Raw genomic sequence first — 20,176 nt, 5'->3', positions numbered from 1 at the left:
GTGGAATTTAAGTTGGAATACACGTGGGATAAGACAGAGCCAGAGACAGTTGCTGAGGAAAGATATGGCTGTGAAAGCGAGTTTTACTGGATACCTGATCAAACACGAGAAGGGAATCAGAAAGTAATGAGGGTGAACAAGGTAAAAGAGACAAACGGAAATCCCAGAAAAGAGCAGAACTTCAAGGTGGACATTCCTGGAAGAGAAGTGCCAAGAATTAAACACTGAACCAAAAGCAAAATACTGCAGATGCTGGAAATCGGAAATAAAAACAGAAAATGCTGGAAATACTCAGCAGGTCGGGCATTTGCAAAGCAAGAAACAGAGTTAATGTTTCAGGTCGATGACCTTTCATCAGAACTGGAAGTAGTAAAGATTTAACAGCTTTTAAGCAAGTACAGAGCCAGGGGAAGTGGGAGGGGAGGAAAGAATAAATTGGAAGGAAATAGAAAAAACAATGGGAAGGTCTGTGTTAGGGTGGAGGGCAGGAGGAATTAAATGACAAAAGGGATGATGGTGCAAAGCAAACGGGATGGTAATGGGACAAGTAAAAGATGGGTTCAGAGAAGCTGTAAATGGCAACAGAACTATTACCATAGAATCAGAATGATTACTGCACAGAAGGAGGACATTTGGCCCGTCGAGCCAGTGCCGGCTCTCTGCAAGAGCAATCCAGTTAGTCCCATTCACCCGCCCTTTCCCTGTAGCCCAACAAATTTTTCTCCTTCAAGTACTTATCCAATTCCCTTTTGAAAGCCACCACCACCCTTTCAGGCAGTGCATTCCAGATCATAACCACTCGCTGCATAAAAAAGTTTATCCTCATGTCACCTTTGATTCTTTTGTCAATCACCTTAAATCTGTGTCCTCTGATTCTCGACCCATCTGCCAATGGGAAGAGTTTCTCTCTATCTTGACCTATGATTTGTACACCTCTATCAAATCTCCTCTCAATCTTCTCTGCTTTAAAGGAGAACAACCCCAACTTCTCCAGCCTATCCACGTAACTGAAGTCCCTCATCCCTAGAATCATTCTAGTAAATCTTTTCCGCACCCCCTCTAAGGCCTTCACATCCTTCCTAAAAGATGCAGTGCCCAGAATTGGACACAATACTCCAGTTGTGGCCGAACCAGTGTTTTATAAAGGTTCATCATAACCTCCTTGCTTTTGTACTCCATGCCTCTATTTATAAAGCCTAGGATCCCATGCTTTTTAAACCGCTTTTTCAACCCGCCCTGACACCTTCGATGACCTGTGCACATATACCCCAGGTGTCTCTATTCCTGCACCCCCTTTGGAATTGTATCCTTTAGTTTATATTGTCTCTCCTCATTCTTCCTACCAAAATGTATCACTTTGCACTTTTCTGCTTTAAATTTCATCTGCCACATGTCAGTCTATTCCACCAGCCATGGGGTCTATGTCCTCTTGAAGTCTATCACTATCCTCCTCACTGTTCACTACACTTCCAAGTTTTGTCATTTGCACCTGCTGTCTGAAAAGGTGGGAGTAGTGGTTATGATCTGAAGTTATCGAATTCAATGTTGAGTCCGGAATGTTAAAAAGTTCCTAATCAAAAGATAAGGTGCTGTTCCTCGAGCGTCCGTTGAGCTTCATTGGAACAGTGTAGGAGGCAGAGGATAGAGAGGTCAGAGTGGGATTAGGGCAGAGAATTAAAATGGCAAGCAACCGGAAGCTCAGGGTCACACTTACAGACTGAGCAGAGGTGTTCAGCAAAGTGATCACCCAATCTGCGTTTGGTCTCCCCAATGTAGAAGAGACTGCATTGTGAGCAGCGAATACAGGATGCTGAATTGCTGTTTCACCTGGAAGGAATGTTTGGGGCATGGACGGTGGGAAGGGAGGAGGTGAAAGGGCAGGTGTAGCATCTCGCATTTGCACCGGAGGGTGCCGCGGGAAGGGGAGCGGGTGCTGGGGGTGATGGAAGAGTGGACCAGGGTGTCGCGAAGGGTGCGGCCCCTTCAGAATTCTGAAAGGGGAGGGGAAGATGTGTTTGATGGTGACATCGCGTTGGAGGTGGCAGAGGATGATCCGTTGAATGTGGAGGCTGGTGGGGTGGAAGGTGAGGACAAGGGGGATCCTATCGTGGTTCTGGGAGGAAGGGGAAGGTGTGAGGGCACTCTCTCTTTTCCCTGGCTCTGTACTTGCTTAAATGCTGTTAAATCTTTACTTCTTTCAGTTCTAATGAAAGGTCATCGGCCAGAAACATCAATTCTCAATAATGCCCATTTTGGCAAAGTGCCAGAGGGCAATGAGTGCCTGTGGAACCCAACCCAAGTCAACACCCGCAAGAGCAAAATGGCCAGAAAAACACACATTCGGAAATCAAAAAATCATTTAATCAGCATTCCCATTAATGCTCTCACTGCTTTTTTCCCCCAAATACTCCAAGCATATGGTTTAATTATAATCAGTATTTTTGCTAATACTGCATTTTCAACTTTAAAAAAAATGATGGAAGTAAAAATTTGCTCAAAGTCCTAGTCCACTTTGAATATTTCATCAATAGCTCTAATCCAGCCTTTCAATTGATTTTTCATTCTTTCAGTCCTTTTCTAAATCAAAATTGTACTTAAATTACATGTTCTTACTTCCTCTCTATTGCCCTAGTTATTCTTGAACACTCATTTAAAATGGCTTAGACAAGTAGAAAGCACAAATGGAAACAGTATTTACCTCAATGCAAACAAATATTTTCAGAAATCAATTGATACAAATATTGCATGTTGCTGGGCGGGTTATATAAATCTACCTAGATTAATAGTTTATAATAAAACTTAAAATAGTCAGCTTAAATTCTTGCTGAAAATATTTATATACATGTTACACATACACACCCACAACACAGTTTTAAACAAAAATATCTCATTTGCATTACAAAGTGCCGATAAATGTGGTAGTGTCAGACTCAAATGAGCAGATACACAAAATATGGAAGGAGATTAAACCAACGTGTCCCTGCGCCAGTTATCACGTGAATTTTCCATAAACATAATTTTACTCCCTAAAGTGAAAGAGCCGAGAGATTTAGATATATGGCTCAGCTGCTCTCTGATTAAACGTTAAAATATTCAGTTGTGTGTCTTTCTCACACGGGACTAATCTCTGGACCCCCACTATCAACAATGCAACCAGATATTTTGTATTCACTCCCCACCTTTCCCTCCCCAAGGTAGGGAGTGAATATCCATTTGATAAAGTTCTAACATTTACTTCAAAATTGATGAGAAACCTCAGACAGAAAAGAGAATGCTTATTATGCAATGAAGCATAAATCTTTGTATGAAATTGACAGCTATCTGCACTAAGGATTTAACCTGCTGGGATTCTGCAAGCTTAAACGATCCACTTTTTTGATTTAAAACAAAAAATACTTATGTTTTACTGCAGTCTAAGCAAGGAGAGGCCACTGCTTAATGTTTCATGTTTCAGAGTTCTACAAGATTGCCGATAAGTAATCAGGGACCACCACTAGTAGGCTTTTAATTCCTTGGAAAACATGCAAGTCTATAATAGTGTTCACTTTTATTCAAGAACCAGAGACTTACTGCTGCCTTCACAAAAATATATCCCAATATTTAAGCCAGACTATATTTTCTAAATCCACATTATCTATTTAGTAGAATGTAGCACTTAAAAGGCAACCTGCAGTGAAATCTTCAATCTTTCTGACAGATGACAGAATACCCATTTCTTCTTTTCCACTCATTACTAATATCCTTCAAGTAAGGGAACCTGCCATCTCTACCCAGTCTGGCTTACAAATGACTCCAGTCCCACATTAGGGGTTGACTCTTAATGCCCCTTGGAAGTGGGCCCAGCAAGCAGATCCTCAACAACAACTTGCATTTATATAGCGCCTTTAATGTAGTAAAACGTCCCAAGGCGCTTCACAGGAGCGATTATCAAACAAAATATGACACCGAGCCACATAAAAAGATATCAGGACAGCTGACAGAGGTGCGTTTTAAGGAGCATCTTAAAAAGGAGGAAAGAAGAGTTTAGGGAGGAAATTCCACAGCTTAGGGCCTAGGCAGCTGAAGGCACAGCTGCCTCAGTTATAAAATCACAGCTACAAAACAGAAGCAAAATATCACATAGACCTATCGACAACAACTCAAACAATTCCAGCTCAGTCAATGTGTCAAAGTCCCCCTCACCAACATCTGGGAACTGGTGCTGAAGTTGGTAGAGCTGTCCCATAGACTAGTCAAGCAGCAGCTTGATATGGTCATACTCACAGAATTACACCAGTCAGCCAAATTTTGACATCTCCATTACGCCCTGTCCCCACCAGTTTTTTTTTTGGGGGGGGGGGGGGGGGGAGAAAGAGAGGGAAAAAGAGGACAAAGAGGAAATGGGTATACAGTCTTACAGTCTGGTGGACGTGTCCTCAACATTGTCTCTGAACCCCACAAAGTCTCATGGCTGCAGGTCAAAAAACACCAATGAAGTCCGTTGCTAACCACCCCCGAACTGACAAATCAATACCCCTTCATGTTGATTAAATCGGAGAAATGGCACAGAATGTGCTCTGGGTGGGGGACTTCAATGTTCATCACCAAGAATACTCAGTAGTACTAACACTGACCAAGCTGTTGAGTCCTTTAGGACAAAATGTGTCAGACTAGACCTGCATCACGTGGCAAGGGAACCAAGATGAAGGGAATAATCTACTTGTCCTCACCATACTTTTCTGTTGTAGACATGTCAGTTCATGATAACACTGGTTGGAGTGACCACTGCAGTCTTTGTGAAGACCGCGACTCTTCGCCACTGTGAGGACATCCTCCATCGGGTAGTGTGGCACTACTGCCATGTTAAGTGGGACAACAACAACTTGCATTTATACATCTCCTTTAATGTAGTAAAACGGCCCAAGGACAGACTAACTAGACATCCATGAGGCAGCGTGAGCCATCTTAATCTGTAATTCATGGTCTGGCACAACCGCTCCATTATGAAGCCAAGAGATCAACCCTGCATCAAATGGGCAATGTAAACAGGCATGCCAGGAGCAGCCACACTTTAGACTGAGGAACTGACCTAGGTGAGGATATAACACAGGGCTACCTGCACGCTAAAAACATCAAAAGCAGCAAGCTATAGACAGAGTTAAGCAGTCCCACAGCCAAAAGGTCAGTCAGGAATGGTGGTGGTCAACTAGCACGAGGAACAGGCTCCACGAACAGCCCCATCCTCAACAATGCTCAGCATGTGAGTTCAAGAGACAAAATTGAAGAGTTTGCAAGCATCTTCAGTCAAAAGTGCGAAGTGGACAATCCTATTCAGCTCCTCCAAAGGTCTCCACTGTCAGAGATGCCAGTGTTCAAGTTGATTTGGTTTATTCCATGTGAGTTTAAGAGGCGGCTGGGTACAGAGGAAACAACAAAGGTTATGGGCTCTGATAACATCCCGGTTGTAGTGTTGAAGACCTGCACATCGGAACTAATTGAGCAGGCTATTCTAGTGCAGCTACGACACTGGCATCTACCTGACAATGTGGAAAATTGCCATGGTATGCCCCATCCACAAAAAGCAGGATAAATCTAACCTGGCCAATTGCCACTCTATCTGCATTCTCCCAATCAGCAAAGTGTTGGAAGAAGTCAGCATTAGTGCCATTAAATTACACCTACTCACTAACTTGCTGGTGCTCAGTTCCGACCACTCAGCTCCAGACTTCATTGTAACCTTGATCCAGACATAGACACAAGAGCTAAATACAAGAGAAGAAGCGAGAGTAATTTCCCTCTACTTCAAAGTAGTATTCAACCAACTAAGGCACCAAGAAGCCCTAGCAAAACTGAGGTCAATGGGAGTCATTCTGAAAACACTCCTGTGGGTCGAGTAATAAGGCACACAGGAAGATGGTTGAGATTGTTAGCGGTCAGTCATCACAGCCCATGACGTCACTGCAGCAGTTCCCCAGAAAGCGCCTTCGGCCCAACTATCTTCAGCTGTTTCATCTTTGACCTTCCCTCTGTCATAAGGTCAGGAGTGGAGATGTTCGCTGACAATTGTAGTGTTCAGCTCCATTTATCACTCTCTGATAATGAAACAGGTCACGTCAGCCCACAGCAGGATGTGGACAACATCCAGGCTAACAAATGACGGGTGACATTCGCACCACCCAGGTGCTGGGCAATGAATATCTTTAAGGCCCAACTATCTCCCCCAACCTTCAACAGCAACACCTTGGCAGATTCCCTTATCATCTTGGGGGTTACCAATGATCAGAAGCTTAACTGGACCAGCCACATCAACACAGTGGCTACAACATCAGGCAACAAGAGGCTCACTGCATGGCACTGGAAAGCATCTGCACCGTCTACAAGGCTCAAGCCAGGTGTACAGCTGCAATACTCAAAAAGCTCAACATTAATCGGGTTAAAACAGTCCATTTGATCAGTGGTCCTGCTACGGATTTCAATATGCAGCCCCTCCAACACCAGCACACTGTGGCTGCATTATGTACAATCTACGGAATGCACTGCAACAAATCACCAAGCTTACTTCCAACAGCATCTTCCAGTCCTGCAACCTCTGCCAAGAAAGACAAGAGAAGCAACATCATGGAATCATCATAACCTCCAATGCCCCAACATGCTGACTTTCACATATATCACCATTCCTTCAATGCTGCTGAGTCAATATCCTGGAATTCCCTATCTAACATCATCATGGGAGCACCATCAGCACAAGGACTGCAGTGGTTCAAGGAGTAGATCAATCACCACCTTCTCAGGGCAACTGGGCAATAAATCCAGCTTTGCCAGCACCCCGCACATCCAGAGAATAAATCTTAAAGACCGATCCAACTCATACAGCAAACTAACGTGGAGATTCATGGGCCACCACAAGCTTTAAACTAGTTTTATGGAGCTTGTAGCATTTGCACTGCACTTAACAGTATTCTTCTTTCAGGCCTACCTGTTACACACACCCCCCCCCCACCACCACCACCCTCCTCCACATACCGACTCAAATCCTTCACCTCCACTCCTTCCTTCCCTCAAGTCTGCCAAAATGCTCAAGCAAGGCTCTGCCCCTCCCTTCCCCTCCTAGGTCATGCTCTTATGCCAGATGACACAGCAGGCTTTAAAATAAAGCCTGACAGACAGTAAAAGCTCCTCTTCAGCCTATGAGCAACACTGCAGAAGATATCCATTCCATTTCCAATTAAACATTTAGTCATTGGCCAGAGTAAAAAGTTAGCTTTTTTGTACACTAAAAATGTACAGATCTCCAACAGGATGAAAAGCAGGCATAATGTGTGCAGGAAAAATAAAATCTAGAAAACTCAAATCATCCTTCAGTCAACATCTATAGGGAAGAAAGATACAAGAAATACTACATTTATAAAAAGGAGATTTTCATTTTTCATGGTTGGCTGTCCCAACACAGCATTTCTAAGGACTGGACAAATAGTCACCAAATGAAATTGAATCTGGAGAAACGTGAGGTAGTATATTTTGTGAGGATGAATAAGCAGAGGAAGTATACACTAAATGGTAACTTTTTTTTTAGAAAGGAGTAGAGGCACTTTGGAGCTCAGATACACAAATCTGAAAGACAAGTTGATAAAGCTGTTTAAAAAAAGCATACATGGAATCCAAGGTTTTATAAATAGAGGCATTGAGTACAAAAGCAAGGAGGTAATGAGTAGGCCAAAGTTAGAATGTGTGTTAAGTTTTGGCGCCTTACTTTAGGAAGGATGTCAAAGCTATTGAGGACAGACAAGAGAAATTGGGTCTCCACAAGAAGAGAGTCAAGAGGTATTCAAAACAGTGACAAGTTTTGATAGGTAAACCAAGAAAAACTATTTCTACTAGTTAGTGAGTCAGTAACCAGCGAAAATAAAAGGAACAAATGGAATGATTAGGAGAATTGTTTTTAAATCAAGAGGGCTTTTAGGACACAGATGGGGGCAGAATCCGTAATAACTTTTGAAAGGAATGCGGATAAATACTTGAAAAAGAAAAATTTAACAGAGCACTGAGAAAGGGCAGGGGAATGAGACTACGTGGTTAGTTCTTTCAAAACCTCGCACAGGTAGTGAACTAAATGGCCTCTTTCTGTACTGAGAAGTTCTGTGATTTAAATCAATCCTATGCATAATCTAATGAAACCCAATCCAGTATAAAATCCAAAAAGGGTTTATGCCCACTGACATATGGAATTCAACAGTTAGCAGATGAAAAAAGTCATCCCAACAATCTAGGTTGGAACAAACGTAGTTCACAAAGATGAAAGGAGAGCAAGCTAACCCACTGCACCACGGCAAGTGCTCTATTTTCATGCCAGACTAGCCAAGGGCCAAACAGCTCCTTTCCTCCTCCCCAAATAGGCACTGAGGATCAGTTTCTCAACTAGAATTTTAACTCAACTGCACCACAGACGGAGAAGATGCAGCAGCTGTCTCCAATTCCAAAAGCAGGAAAAAGAATAGAAGTGGAGCAATTGATGATGGTGAACATTAAAGCCAAGAGCAACAGCAATTTCAGAATAACTGTAGATTCAAAAAAAGTTGAAAAATTCTAGGTCACGGAGGTCAACAGGTGAATTAAGAGGAGACAGGGAAATGTTTAACCTTTGAGGATCAACATCAAGCAATTCAAAAGAGCTAATATGAATAAACAGGGGTGTCAGAGCTAACTGGCTGTGCACATTCTTTGAGTCAAAAGCTGACATAGAAGGTACACAAGGGAAAGTGGAAAAGGGAGAGTTAGAATAAAGTGAAACCTGGGTTTCAGTAGAAACAAAAAAGGTGAGAGTTAGATGATTGCAGATGGACAGAGTCAAGATTCAAGGACATTACACAAATATTGCAGATTTCCACGTTAAAGCAAGAGGAAGCAATAGATGCAGGGAGTATGATTGTGTGTGCCAGAGGCCATGGTAAATTGTGAATCTTTAAGCTTGTTCTTGCTGATATTCAATGTTGATATGGAGAAGAACAAGCATAACAGGCAGTCACTGCTATGACATTAGTGGGCTGGCAGCTCAATGTACCATGCAGGTGATTGGTGGTGCAACCCTTCTCAAACTCTGTGCTAAAAGACACCTATCCTGTTGAAAACTAGCAGGGCAACTATGCAGTGATTTTCCACTTGACGATGGGGTCAGCTTCCCAAAATGCCAATGAGTTCAGGCATCGAATGATCCGGGGTCTGGGACACAGAGCCGCATCTCCCAAAGATGCCACTTTCATGAACAGAGTGGGTACGTAAGAAGAGAACAGTGAAGAAATATAAAGAGCAAGAGAAGGGGGAGATGAAGGGGAAGAGAAAAATACATTCTCGAATGTGTTTAGAAGAGTGAGATGAAAGTGGACACAGGAAGAAGCGAGAGATAGTTAGTAAGAGTTAGTCTGGTAACCACAGAATCATAAAGGTTCAGCATGGAAGGAGGCCATTCGGCCCATCGAGTCCGTGCCGGCTCTCTGCAAGAGCAATCCAGCTAGCCCCACTCCCCCGCCCTTTCCCCGTAGCCCTGCAATTTTTTTCCTTTCAATTACTTATCCAATTCCCTTTTGAAGGCCATGATTGAATCTACCTCCACCACCCCCTCAGGCAGTGCATTCCAGAACCTTATCACTTGCTGTGCAAAAACGTTTTGCCTCATGTCACCTTTGGCAAAAGAACCAATCATCTTAAACCTATGTCCTCTGGTTCTTGACCCCTCTGCCAATGGGAACAGTTTCTATCCACTCTGTCTAGAACCTTCATGATTTTGAATACCTCTATCAAATCTCCTCCCAACCTTCTCTGTTCCAAGGAGAACAACCCCAGCTTCTTCAATCTATCCACGTAACTAAAGTCCCTCATCACTGGAATCATTCTCGTAAATCTCTCCTGCACCCTCTCTATGCCCTTCATATCTTTCCTACAGTGCGGTGCCAAGAACTGGACACAATACTCCAGCCGTGGCTGAAAGAGTGCTTTATAAAGGTTCATCATGACTTCCTTGCTTTTGTACTCTATGCCTCTATTTAAAGCTCAGGATCCCGTATGCTTTTTCAACCTGCCCTGCCAACTTCAACGATTTGTGTACGTATACCCAAAGATCTCTGTTCCTGTACCCCTTTTAGAATTGTGCCCTTTAGTTTATATTGCCTCTCTTCATTCTTCCAACTGAAATGTATCATCTCACATTTTTCTGCATTAAATTTCATCTGCCACGTGTCCGCCCATGCCACCAGCCTGTCTATATCCTCTTCAAGTCTATCACTATCCTCCTCACTATTCACTACGCTTCCAAGCTTTGTGTCATCTGCAAATTTGAAAATCGTATCCTGTACAGCAAAGTCCAAGTCATTAATATATGTGGTCCTAGTAACGACCCCTGTGGAACACCACTCCCTCCAGTCCGAAAAACAACCGTTCATCACTACTTGCTGTTTCCTGTTACTTAGCCAATTCTATATCCATTGCTGCTACTGCCCTTTTTATTCCATGGGCTTCAATCTTGATGTCAAGCCTATTATGTGGCACTTTATCAAACGCCTTTTGAAAGTCCATACATAGCACATCAACTGCATTGCCTCATCTATCCTCTCTGTTACCTCATCAAAAAATCTAGCAAGTTAGTTAAATACAATTTGCCTTTAACAAATCCGTGCTGGCTTTCCCTAATCAATCCACACTTGTCCAAGTGGCTGCTAATTCTGTCTCAGAATTCTTCATTTCTGTCAAATGACTGCTAATTCAGTCACAAGGGTGTAATGTTTGCAATTCTCCACTCCTCTGTCACCACCCCCGAATCTAAGGATGTTTGGAAGATTATGGCCAGTAGCTCCGCAATTTCCACCCATACTTTCCTCAGCAACCTAAGGTGCACCCCATCTGGACCAGGTGACTTTTCTACTTTAAGTACAGCTAGCCTTTCAAGCACCTCCTCTATCAATTTCTAGCCCATCCAGTATCTCAATTACATCTTCCTTTACAGAGACTCTGGCAGCATCTTCTTCCTTGGTAAAGACAGATGCAAAGTACTCATTTAATACCTCGGCCATGCCCTCTGCCTCCATGAATAGATCTCCTTTTTGGTCCCCAATTGGCCCCACTCCCCCTCTTACTATGTTTACTGTTTTCATGTTTATAGAAAACTTTTGGATTCCTTTTTATATTGGCTGCCAGTCTATTCTCATAATCTTTCTTCACCCCTCTTATTTCCTTTTTCACTTCCCCTCTGAACTTTCTATATTCAGCCTGGTTCTCACTTGTGTTATTAACCTGACATCTGTCATATGCCCCTTTTTTCTGCTTCATCTTATGCATTCTCTTTTGTCATCCAGGGAGCTCTGGCTTTAGTTGCCCTACCTTTCTCCCTTGTGGGAATGTACCTAGCCTGTATCCGAATCATCTCCCCTTTAAAGGCCGCCCATTGTTCAATTACAGTTTTGCCTGCCAATCTTTAATTCCAATTTACCCAGGCCAGATCTGTTCTCATCCCACAGAAATTGGCCCTCCTCCAATTGAATATTTTTACTTTAGAGTGGTCCTTATCGTTTTCCATAGCTATTCGAAACCTTATGATACAATGACCGCTGTTCTCTAAATGTTCCCCCACTGACATTTGTTCCACTTGGCCCGTCTCATTCCCCAGAATCAAATCCAGCAATGCCTCCTTCCTCGTTGGGGTGGAAACGTGATCAAGAAAGTTCTCAACACACTTCATAAATTCCTCCCCCTCTTTGTCCCTTATATCATTTCTATTCCAGTCTATGTTAGGATAGTTGAAGTCCCTCGTTATCACTGCTTTATGGCTTTTGCACCTCTGCAAATTTGCTCCTCTATATCCTTCCCACTAGTTGGTGGCCTATTGAATGCACCTAGTGTAATGGCACCTTTATTGTTTCTCAACTCCAACCAAATAGATTCTGTCCTTGACCCCTCCAGGACATCCACCCTCTCCAACACTGCAATATTCTTAGTCAAAACTGCCATTCCTCCTCCTTTCTATCCTTCCCTATCTTTCCTGAACACCTTTTATCCAGGAATATTTAGTACCCAATCCTGCCCTTTTTTGAGCCAGGTCTCTTATTGCCACGACATCGTATTCCCATGTGACTATTTCCGCATGCAGCTCACCAACCTTGTTTACCGCGTTTACACACATGCACTGTAAACCAATCTCAGACTTTCTTGTATTCTCTCTCTTAGTCTGAGCCCATCAAATACCGTACTATTTCTTATTCTAGTGCTATCTTTCTCTCCCAATCCTTTGTGCATCTTTTTCTCCTTGCCAATGCTACATCCTGGTGCCCATTCTCCTGTCAAATTAGTTTAAACCCTCCCCCACACCACGAGCAAACCTCCCCGCGAGGACATTAGTCCCAGCTCCGTTGAGGTGCAACTCATCTGGCCTGTTCAGGTCCCACCTCCCCCAGAACTGGTCCCAATGCCCCAGGAATCTGAAGCACTCTTTCCTGCACCATCTCTCCAGCCACGCATTCATCTGCTTTATCCGATTTCTATACTCGCTAGCGCATGGCACCAGGAGATGACTAAATTTAAGGTCCTGCTTTTTAGTCTCTTTCCTAACTCCCTAAAATCTGCCTGCAGGGCTTCATCCCTCTTTCTACCTATGTCGTTGGTACAGATGTGGATCACGACCTCTGGCTGTTCACCCTACCCCTCCAGATTGTTCTTCAGCTGGTCAGTGACATCCTTGACTCCAGCACCAGGGAGGCAACATACCATCCTGGAATCTCGTCTGTGTCCGCAGAAATGCCGTTCTGCTCCCCTAACTAAAGAATCCCCTATCGCTATTGCTCTCCTGACCTTTCTCCTCTTCCCCACCCCCGGACACTTGAGCCACCCATGGTGCGGTGGACTTGGCTCTGGCTGCACTCCCCAGAGGAACCCTCTCCCTCACTAGTATTTAAAACTGAATACTGATTAGAGAGCGAGATGCCCCAAGGGGAAACCTGCACTACCTGCCTGGTCCTCGATGTCGTGGTCACCCAGTCCCCCTCTGCCTGCACTTTCTTAAGCTGTGGGGTGACCACCTCCTGAAACCAACCCACAACAATGGAATGCGTGTAACTTAACAGTGCCCGAGTGCTGGCAGTAATACTACCACAAGGAGTCCAAGAGGATATGTTACTCTAGTTGGATGCCACCAATGTCCTCTACTCTACTGAATGACCAGTCTCAAGCTTGGCGATGTTTTTTTCTCTCTTCAAAGTTGGGAGAAGTCAAACAACCTCTGCTCTCATGCACAGGTTATGTGTAGTGCATGGAGATGGGAGGGGAGGAAACAGGTTGTTTTCTAGTGACCATTAGAGAGAGAAGGAAGAAAGAATAGAAATTAGATCCTAAATCTATGTAGAGAAACAAAGAACGCACTCAATGGCTGAAATATGAAGTCTCAGTTGTTGAGCCAGAGTAGTACGGTCCCAGGTTAGATTTATGGTCTGTGCTAAGTTAGCTGATACCAAAGGAGCAGCAGTAGGGGTGTGACAATTGGCTACAACATCCAAGTTAAGGAGGAAGAAAAAAATTTCACCAGCCAGGATATCCAGTCATCATTATCCAGGTGCAAGTGTACACATGTAGAAGTCAGGTGTGGACATAATTGGGCTCAGTTGTGATATTCGCCAGAGTCAACCAGCCTATCGACACTCACCAAGGTTCACACATGAAGAGTGGCCGCTTGGGCAGAGTACCTGAGGGCGACCACATGTGGAACCATACCACAATAAGGAAATCAAATTTCTTTAAAAGACAGAGAATTGCAGAAAAATAAAATCTAGAAAGAACAAAATTAACTGTTACCCATCGGAAATGAAACTCTGAAAATGAGATGGAAGAAATGCTCAAGTGGTTTTTAAATTTAAAGAACTGCTATAATTAAGTATTGCACAATGTTCAGTACTAAATAATGCATCCCAGTGCTTTTAGGTCAGTCATAGTGTCCAGACACAATGCACCAGAATCACAAGTCCACCATCTTTTGCAATATATAGTCATAGTGTTCATGCGCTACACCCAATACTAGTACAAGAGGAAAAGTATTGCTCAAAGCCCCAAACATTACTGTACCTTTCTTCCTATGGCTCCACTTGGTTTTTTTGGAGGTGGAGGCTCAAATATCCTCTGCTGCTGTTGGGGTGGCAGTGTGGAATAAAGTGGAATGATCTTGATGTCGCCAACTTCAGGTCCTAGGTCATCAATTTCACGTTTTATCCTCTTACAAGCTTCATCAATTTCCTGTCAGGACGACACAGAGTCAAACATCATTATATGCTGAGTAACAATTAACCCTGGCAGAACCTTTATTTTAAAAAAAAACAAATAATTCCGCTTTAAGGGAGTATAAATAAATGGGAAAATACTGAAAGGTGTAGAGGAACAAAGGGACCCTGGAGTGTATGTCCACAGATCCTGAAGGTAGCAGGACAGGTAGATAAAGGTGTTTAAAAGGGCATATGGGATACTTTCCTTTATTAGTCGAGGCATAGAATATAACAGCAGGGAAGTTATGCTAGAACTGTATAAAACATTGGTTAGGCCATAGTTTGAGTACTGCATACTGTTCTGGTCACGACATTACAGGAAAGATGGGATTGCACTAGAGAGGGTACAGAGGAGATTTACAAGGATGTTGCCAGGGCTGGAGAATTTTAGCTATGTAGAAAAGATTAGATAGGCTGGGGTTGTTCTCTTTGGAACAAAAGAGGCTGAGGGGAGATTTAATTGAGGTCTATAAAATTATGACGGGACTAGATAGAGTGGATAGGGAGGACCTATTTCCCTTAGTAGAGGCGTCAGTGACCGGGGGCATGGATTTAAAGTAATTGGTAGAAGGATTAGGGGGGAGCTGAGGAGAAATTTTTTCACCCAGAGGGTGGCGGGGGTCTGGAACTCACTGCCTGAAAAGGGTGGTTGAGGCAGAAACCCTCAACTCATTTAAAAAGTACTTGGACGAGCACTTGAAGTGCCATGACCTACAGGGCTACGGACCAAGTGCTGGAAAGTGGGATTAAGCTGGATAGCTCTTTTTCGGCCGGCATGGACATGGGCCGAATGGCCTGCTTCTGTGCCGTAACTTTCTATGATTCTATAACAAGCTCGAGGATAAAACATCTGCAACACATTCAACAAATAGGCCTATATTAATCTTTAATCTGTTGAAAAAGAACTGGATGCACTTTACAAATTTATGTTCACCCAGTATGGAATAAAACTTGTCCATCATGAACAGTGCTTGCAACTTTCTAAAGGTAGTCAAAAGGTCACAAGCAAATAGCATCCAGGTCTCACTTACAGGATTCTATAAAACAAAAATTTGCATTTATATCGCACCTTTCATTTCCTCAGGACAGCCCAAAGCACTTCATAGCCAATTAAATACTTCTGAAGTGTAGTCACTGCTCCGTAGGCAATTTGACTTCAAATCTGTACACAGAAAGGTCCCATAAAACAGCACTGAGAAGAATGACCAGCGTTTTTGGTCTTGACTGAGGGTTAAATGTTGGCCAGGACACCGGGAGAACTCCCCAGCTCTTCTTTGAATAGTGCCATGGGATCTTCTACATCCAACTGAACAGGTAGACGAGGCATCAGTTTAACATCTCATCCAAAAGATGGCAGCGCAATAATGCAGTATTCCCTCAGCCTAGATTGAGTGAGGCTTGAATCCAAAATTTTACTCAAGAGACGAGAGTGCTACAATCGAGCCAAGATGGCATTCACAACAAAGATTCTGAAACTTATAGGGGAGGGAAGTCGATGAAGGACTACTTTTTGCACAAATAACTCCTGCTAATGTCCACATAAACAAAACATAAAAATGCAGCATACTTTCCACTAGCGTGTACTCCCAGCGTTGGGTCATTCCATATCGGCATCCTGGCTAGGCAGGAATTGCAGTCCCTATCAAACTGAAAAGCTGCTGCAGGAATTGAGTACAGTAATGTAGTAGCTAAATTACTGGACAAATAATCCAGATAGTACTACTGAATTCCTGTCTGTCTGTCAGCACAGCAGAGACGATAGTACCAAATGAATTCACTCCATTGTTGTCGGTTCTGAACTAGTTTGGCCACTTCAGTCATATGTATCGCTTTCTGTGTCAAGACACTCTTGACATTATCAGTAGGAATTCAAATTCCACCACGACAGCTTGAGAATTTGAATGCAGTTTTAAAAATTAGCAAATAAAAAACTGGTATCAATAAAAGTGACCAAGGAGCTGTCGGACTATCGTAAATCATAGAATGATACAGCATAGGAGGCTATTTGGCCCATCGTGCCTGTGCCAGCTCTTTGAAAAAGCTATTCAATTAGTTCCACTCGCCTCCCCTTTCCCCATAGCCCTGCAAATTTTACCCTTCAACTATATATCCAATTCCCTTTTGAAAGGGATTATTGAAACTGCTTCCACCATCCTTTCAGGCAGTGCATTCCAGATAAAATCAAAGGTTACAGCATGGAAGGAGGCCATTCAGCCCATCGAGTCCATAGTGGCTCTATGCAAGAGCAATCCAGCGAGTCCTACTCCCCTGTCCTTTCCCCGTAGCCCTGCAAATTTTTTTCCTTTCAAGTACTTATCCAGTTCCCTTTTGAAGGCCATGATTGAATCTGCCTCCACAAGCCCCTCGGGCAGTGCATTCCAGATCCTAACCACTTGCTGTGTAAAAAGGTTTTTTCTCATGTCACCTTTGGTTCTTTTGCTAATCACCTTTAATCTATGTCGCCTGGTTCTTAACCCTTCTGCAAGCGGGAACAGTTTCTCTCTTTCTACTCTGTCTAGGCCCTTCATGACTTGGAATACCTCTATCAAATCTCCTCTCAACCTTCTCTGTTCCATGGAGAATAACGCCAGTTTCTCCAGTCTATCCATGTAACTAAAGTCCCTCATCCCTGGAATTATTCTAGTAAATCTCTTCTGCACCTTCTCTAAGGCCTTGACATCTTTCCCAAAGTGCGGTGCCCAGCACTGGACACAATACTCCAGCTGTGGCTGAACCAGTGTTTTATATAGGTTCATCATGACTTCCTTGGTTTTGCACTCTATGCCTCTATTTATAAAGCCCAGGATTCCGTATGCTTTTTTAAAATCACTTTCTTAACCTGCCCTTCAACAATTTATGCACATATACCCCCAGATCTCTCTGTTCCAGTACCACTTTTAGAATTGTGCCCTTTAGTTTAAGTTGCCTCTCCTCTTTCTTCCTACCGAAATGTATCACTTCGCATTAAATTTCATCTGCCTCTTGTCCATCCATGCCATCAGCCAATCTATATCCACTTCAAGTCTATCACTATCCTCCTCACCGTTCACTACACTTCCAAGTTTTGTCATCTGCAAATTTGGAAATTGTGCCCTGTACGTCCAAGTCATTAATACATATCAAGAGCAGCAGGGGTCCAAGTATTGACCCTCGGGGAAAACCACTATACACCTCCCTTCAGTCCGGAAAACAACCGTTCGCCACTACTCTCTGATTCCTGTTACTTAGCCAATTCAGTATCCATGCTGCTACTGCCCCTTTTATTCCATGGGCTTCAATCTGAACGACAAGCCTATTATGCGGCATTTTATCAAACGCCTTTTGAAAGTCCATATACACCACATCAACCGCATTGCCCTCATCAACCCTCTGTTACCTCATCAAAAAACTCTAGCAAGTTAGTTAAACACTATTTGCCTTTAACAAATCTGTGCTGGCTTTCCCTAATCAATCCAGACTTCTCCAAGTGATGCTGATTCTCTTTTGTTTCTGTTTCTAAAAGTTTCCCCACCACCGAGATTAAACTGACTGGTCTATAATTGCAGGGTTTATCCTTACACTCTTTGAACAAGGATTTAATTTTTGCAATTCTTCACTCCTCTGGCACCACCCCACACCTAAGGATGATTGGAAGATTATGGCCAGTACCTCTGCAATTTCCACCCGTACTTCCCTCAGCAGCCTAAGGTGCATCCCATCTGGACCAGGTGACTTATCTACTTTAAGTACAGTTAGCCTTTCTAGTACCTCCTCTATCAATTTTTAGCCCATCCAGTATCTCAACTACATCTTCCTTTACAGAGCATCTTCTTCCATGGCAAAAACGATGCAAAGTACTCATTTAGTACTTCAGCCTGCCCTCTGCCTTCATGGATAGACCTCTTTTTGGTGCCTAATCGGCCCCACCCCTCCTCTTACTACTCGTTCACATGTCCAGAGAAGACTTTTGGATTCCATTTCATGTTGGCTGCTAGTCTATTCTAATACTCTTTCTTTGCCCCTCTTATTTCCTTTTTCACTTCCCCTCTGAACTTTATATATTCAGCCTGGTTCTCACTTGTATTATCAACCTGAATCTGTCATATGCCCCTTTTTTCTGCTTCATCTTTTGTCATCCAGGGAGCTCTGGCTTTAGTTGCCCTACCTTTCTCCCTTGTGGGAATGTACCTATACTGTACCCGAACCATCTCCTCTTTAAAGACCGCTCATTGTTCAATTACAGTTTTGCCTGCCAATCTTTAATTCCAATTTACCCGGGCCAGATCTGTTCTCATCCCACTGAAATTGGCCCTCCTCCAATTGAATATTTTTACTTTATAGAGTGGTCCTTGTCCTTTTCCATAGCTATTTGAAACCTTATGATACTATGGTCACTGTTCCCTAAATGTTCCCCCACTGACACTTGTTCCACCTTGCCCGTCTCATTCCCCAGAACCAAATCCAGCAATGCCTCCTTCCTTGTTGGGGTGGAAACGTGTTGGTCAAGAAAGTTCTCCTCAACACACTTCATAAATTCCTCCCCCTCTTTGCCCCTTATATTATTACTATCCCGGTCTATGTTAGGATAGTTGAAGTCCCCTGTTATCACTACTTTATGGCTTTTGCACCTCTGAAATTTCCCTGCAAATTTGCTCCTCTATATCCTTCCCACTAGTTGGTGGCCTATAGAATACACCCAGTTGTTTCTCAACTCTCGCCAAATAGATTCTGTCCTTGATTCCTCCAGGACATCCTCTCTCCCCAGCACTGCAATATTCTCCTAATCAATTTTCCACCCCCCCCCACCTTTCTTTCCTTTCCTGAACATCTTGTATCCAAGAATATTTAGTACCCAAGCCTGCCCTTTTTTGAGCCAGGTCTCTGTTATTGCCATGACATCATATTCCCATGCAGCCCATCAAACTTGTTTACCATGCTTCATGCGTTTACAAACATGCACTGTCAACCAATCTTAGTAATTCTTGTATTCTCTCTTAGTACGGTATTAGTTAGGATCAGACTATTTCTTATTCTAGCACTATCTTTTTCTCCCAATACTTTGTGCACCTTGTTTCTCCTTTCCAATGCTACATCCTGGTGCCCATCCCCCTGCCAAATTAGTTTAAACCCTCCCCCACAGCACTAGCAAACCTCCCCCCAAGGACATCGATCCCAGCTCCGTAGAGGTGGAAACCGATTATAACAACTCACCGCGTTACAAAAATTCTCATGTCGCCTCTCGTTCTTTTGCCAATTACCGTAAATCTGTGTCCTCTGGTTACTGACCCTTCTGCGACCGGAAACAGTTTCTCTTTATTTACTCTATCAAAACCCTTCATGATTTTGAACACTTCTATTAAATATCCCCTTAACCTTCTTTGCTCCAAGGAGAACCACCCCAGTTTTTCTAGTCTCCCCATGTAACTAAAGTCCCGCTTCCTTGGTACCATTCTAATAAATCTCCACTGCACCTTCTCTAAGGCGTTGACATCCTTCCTATAGTGTGATGCCCAGAATTGGACAATAGTCTCCAGCTGGGGTTTAACCTGTGTTTTATAAAGGTTTAGCATAACTTCCTTTATTTTGTACTCTATGCTTATATTTATAAAGCCAAGGGTCCCTTAAGCTTTTTTTTTGAAAAGGTCTTCTCAACTTGTCCTGCCGCCTTCAAAAATTTGTGTAAATACATCCCCAGGTGACACTGTTCATGCACTCCCTTTAAAGTTGTAAAAACCCAAATGGTTCATTAATATCCTTTTAGGGAAGGAAACCTGCCATTTTCAACAAATTCAACAAGGGACAACCGGACATTTACAAGATTCTGGCAAGACGAGTGCTTTTCAGTAGCAAGAAACTGTTTCACAAACAAAAGCTGTGCAGTATATGCAAGAATACTTCATGGCGTAAGTTAACAAGATATAGCAGGGTTC

At 43.2% G+C, this 20,176-nt stretch overlaps 1 protein-coding gene across 4 annotated transcripts in view; it reads right to left on the bottom strand.

Annotated features, from left to right (window-relative positions):
- Positions 1 to 20,176, bottom strand: part of dhx15 (DEAH (Asp-Glu-Ala-His) box helicase 15) — a 131,272-nt gene that overhangs the window by 50,273 nt on the left and 60,823 nt on the right. For all 4 annotated transcript variants that reach the window (XM_067989180.1, XM_067989188.1, XM_067989196.1 and 1 more), the window contains exon 6: positions 14,074 to 14,241. In XM_067989180.1, coding sequence (XP_067845281.1) covers positions 14,074 to 14,241 — 168 coding nt within the window. The remainder of the gene's footprint in view (positions 1 to 14,073; positions 14,242 to 20,176) is intronic.

Source organism: Heptranchias perlo, chromosome 1 (genome assembly GCF_035084215.1).
Source record: "Heptranchias perlo isolate sHepPer1 chromosome 1, sHepPer1.hap1, whole genome shotgun sequence".
Lineage (NCBI taxonomy): Eukaryota > Metazoa > Chordata > Chondrichthyes > Hexanchiformes > Hexanchidae > Heptranchias > Heptranchias perlo.
Note: the sequence above shows the minus strand (reverse complement) of the source record. Positions and strands in the feature narration are given on the sequence as shown.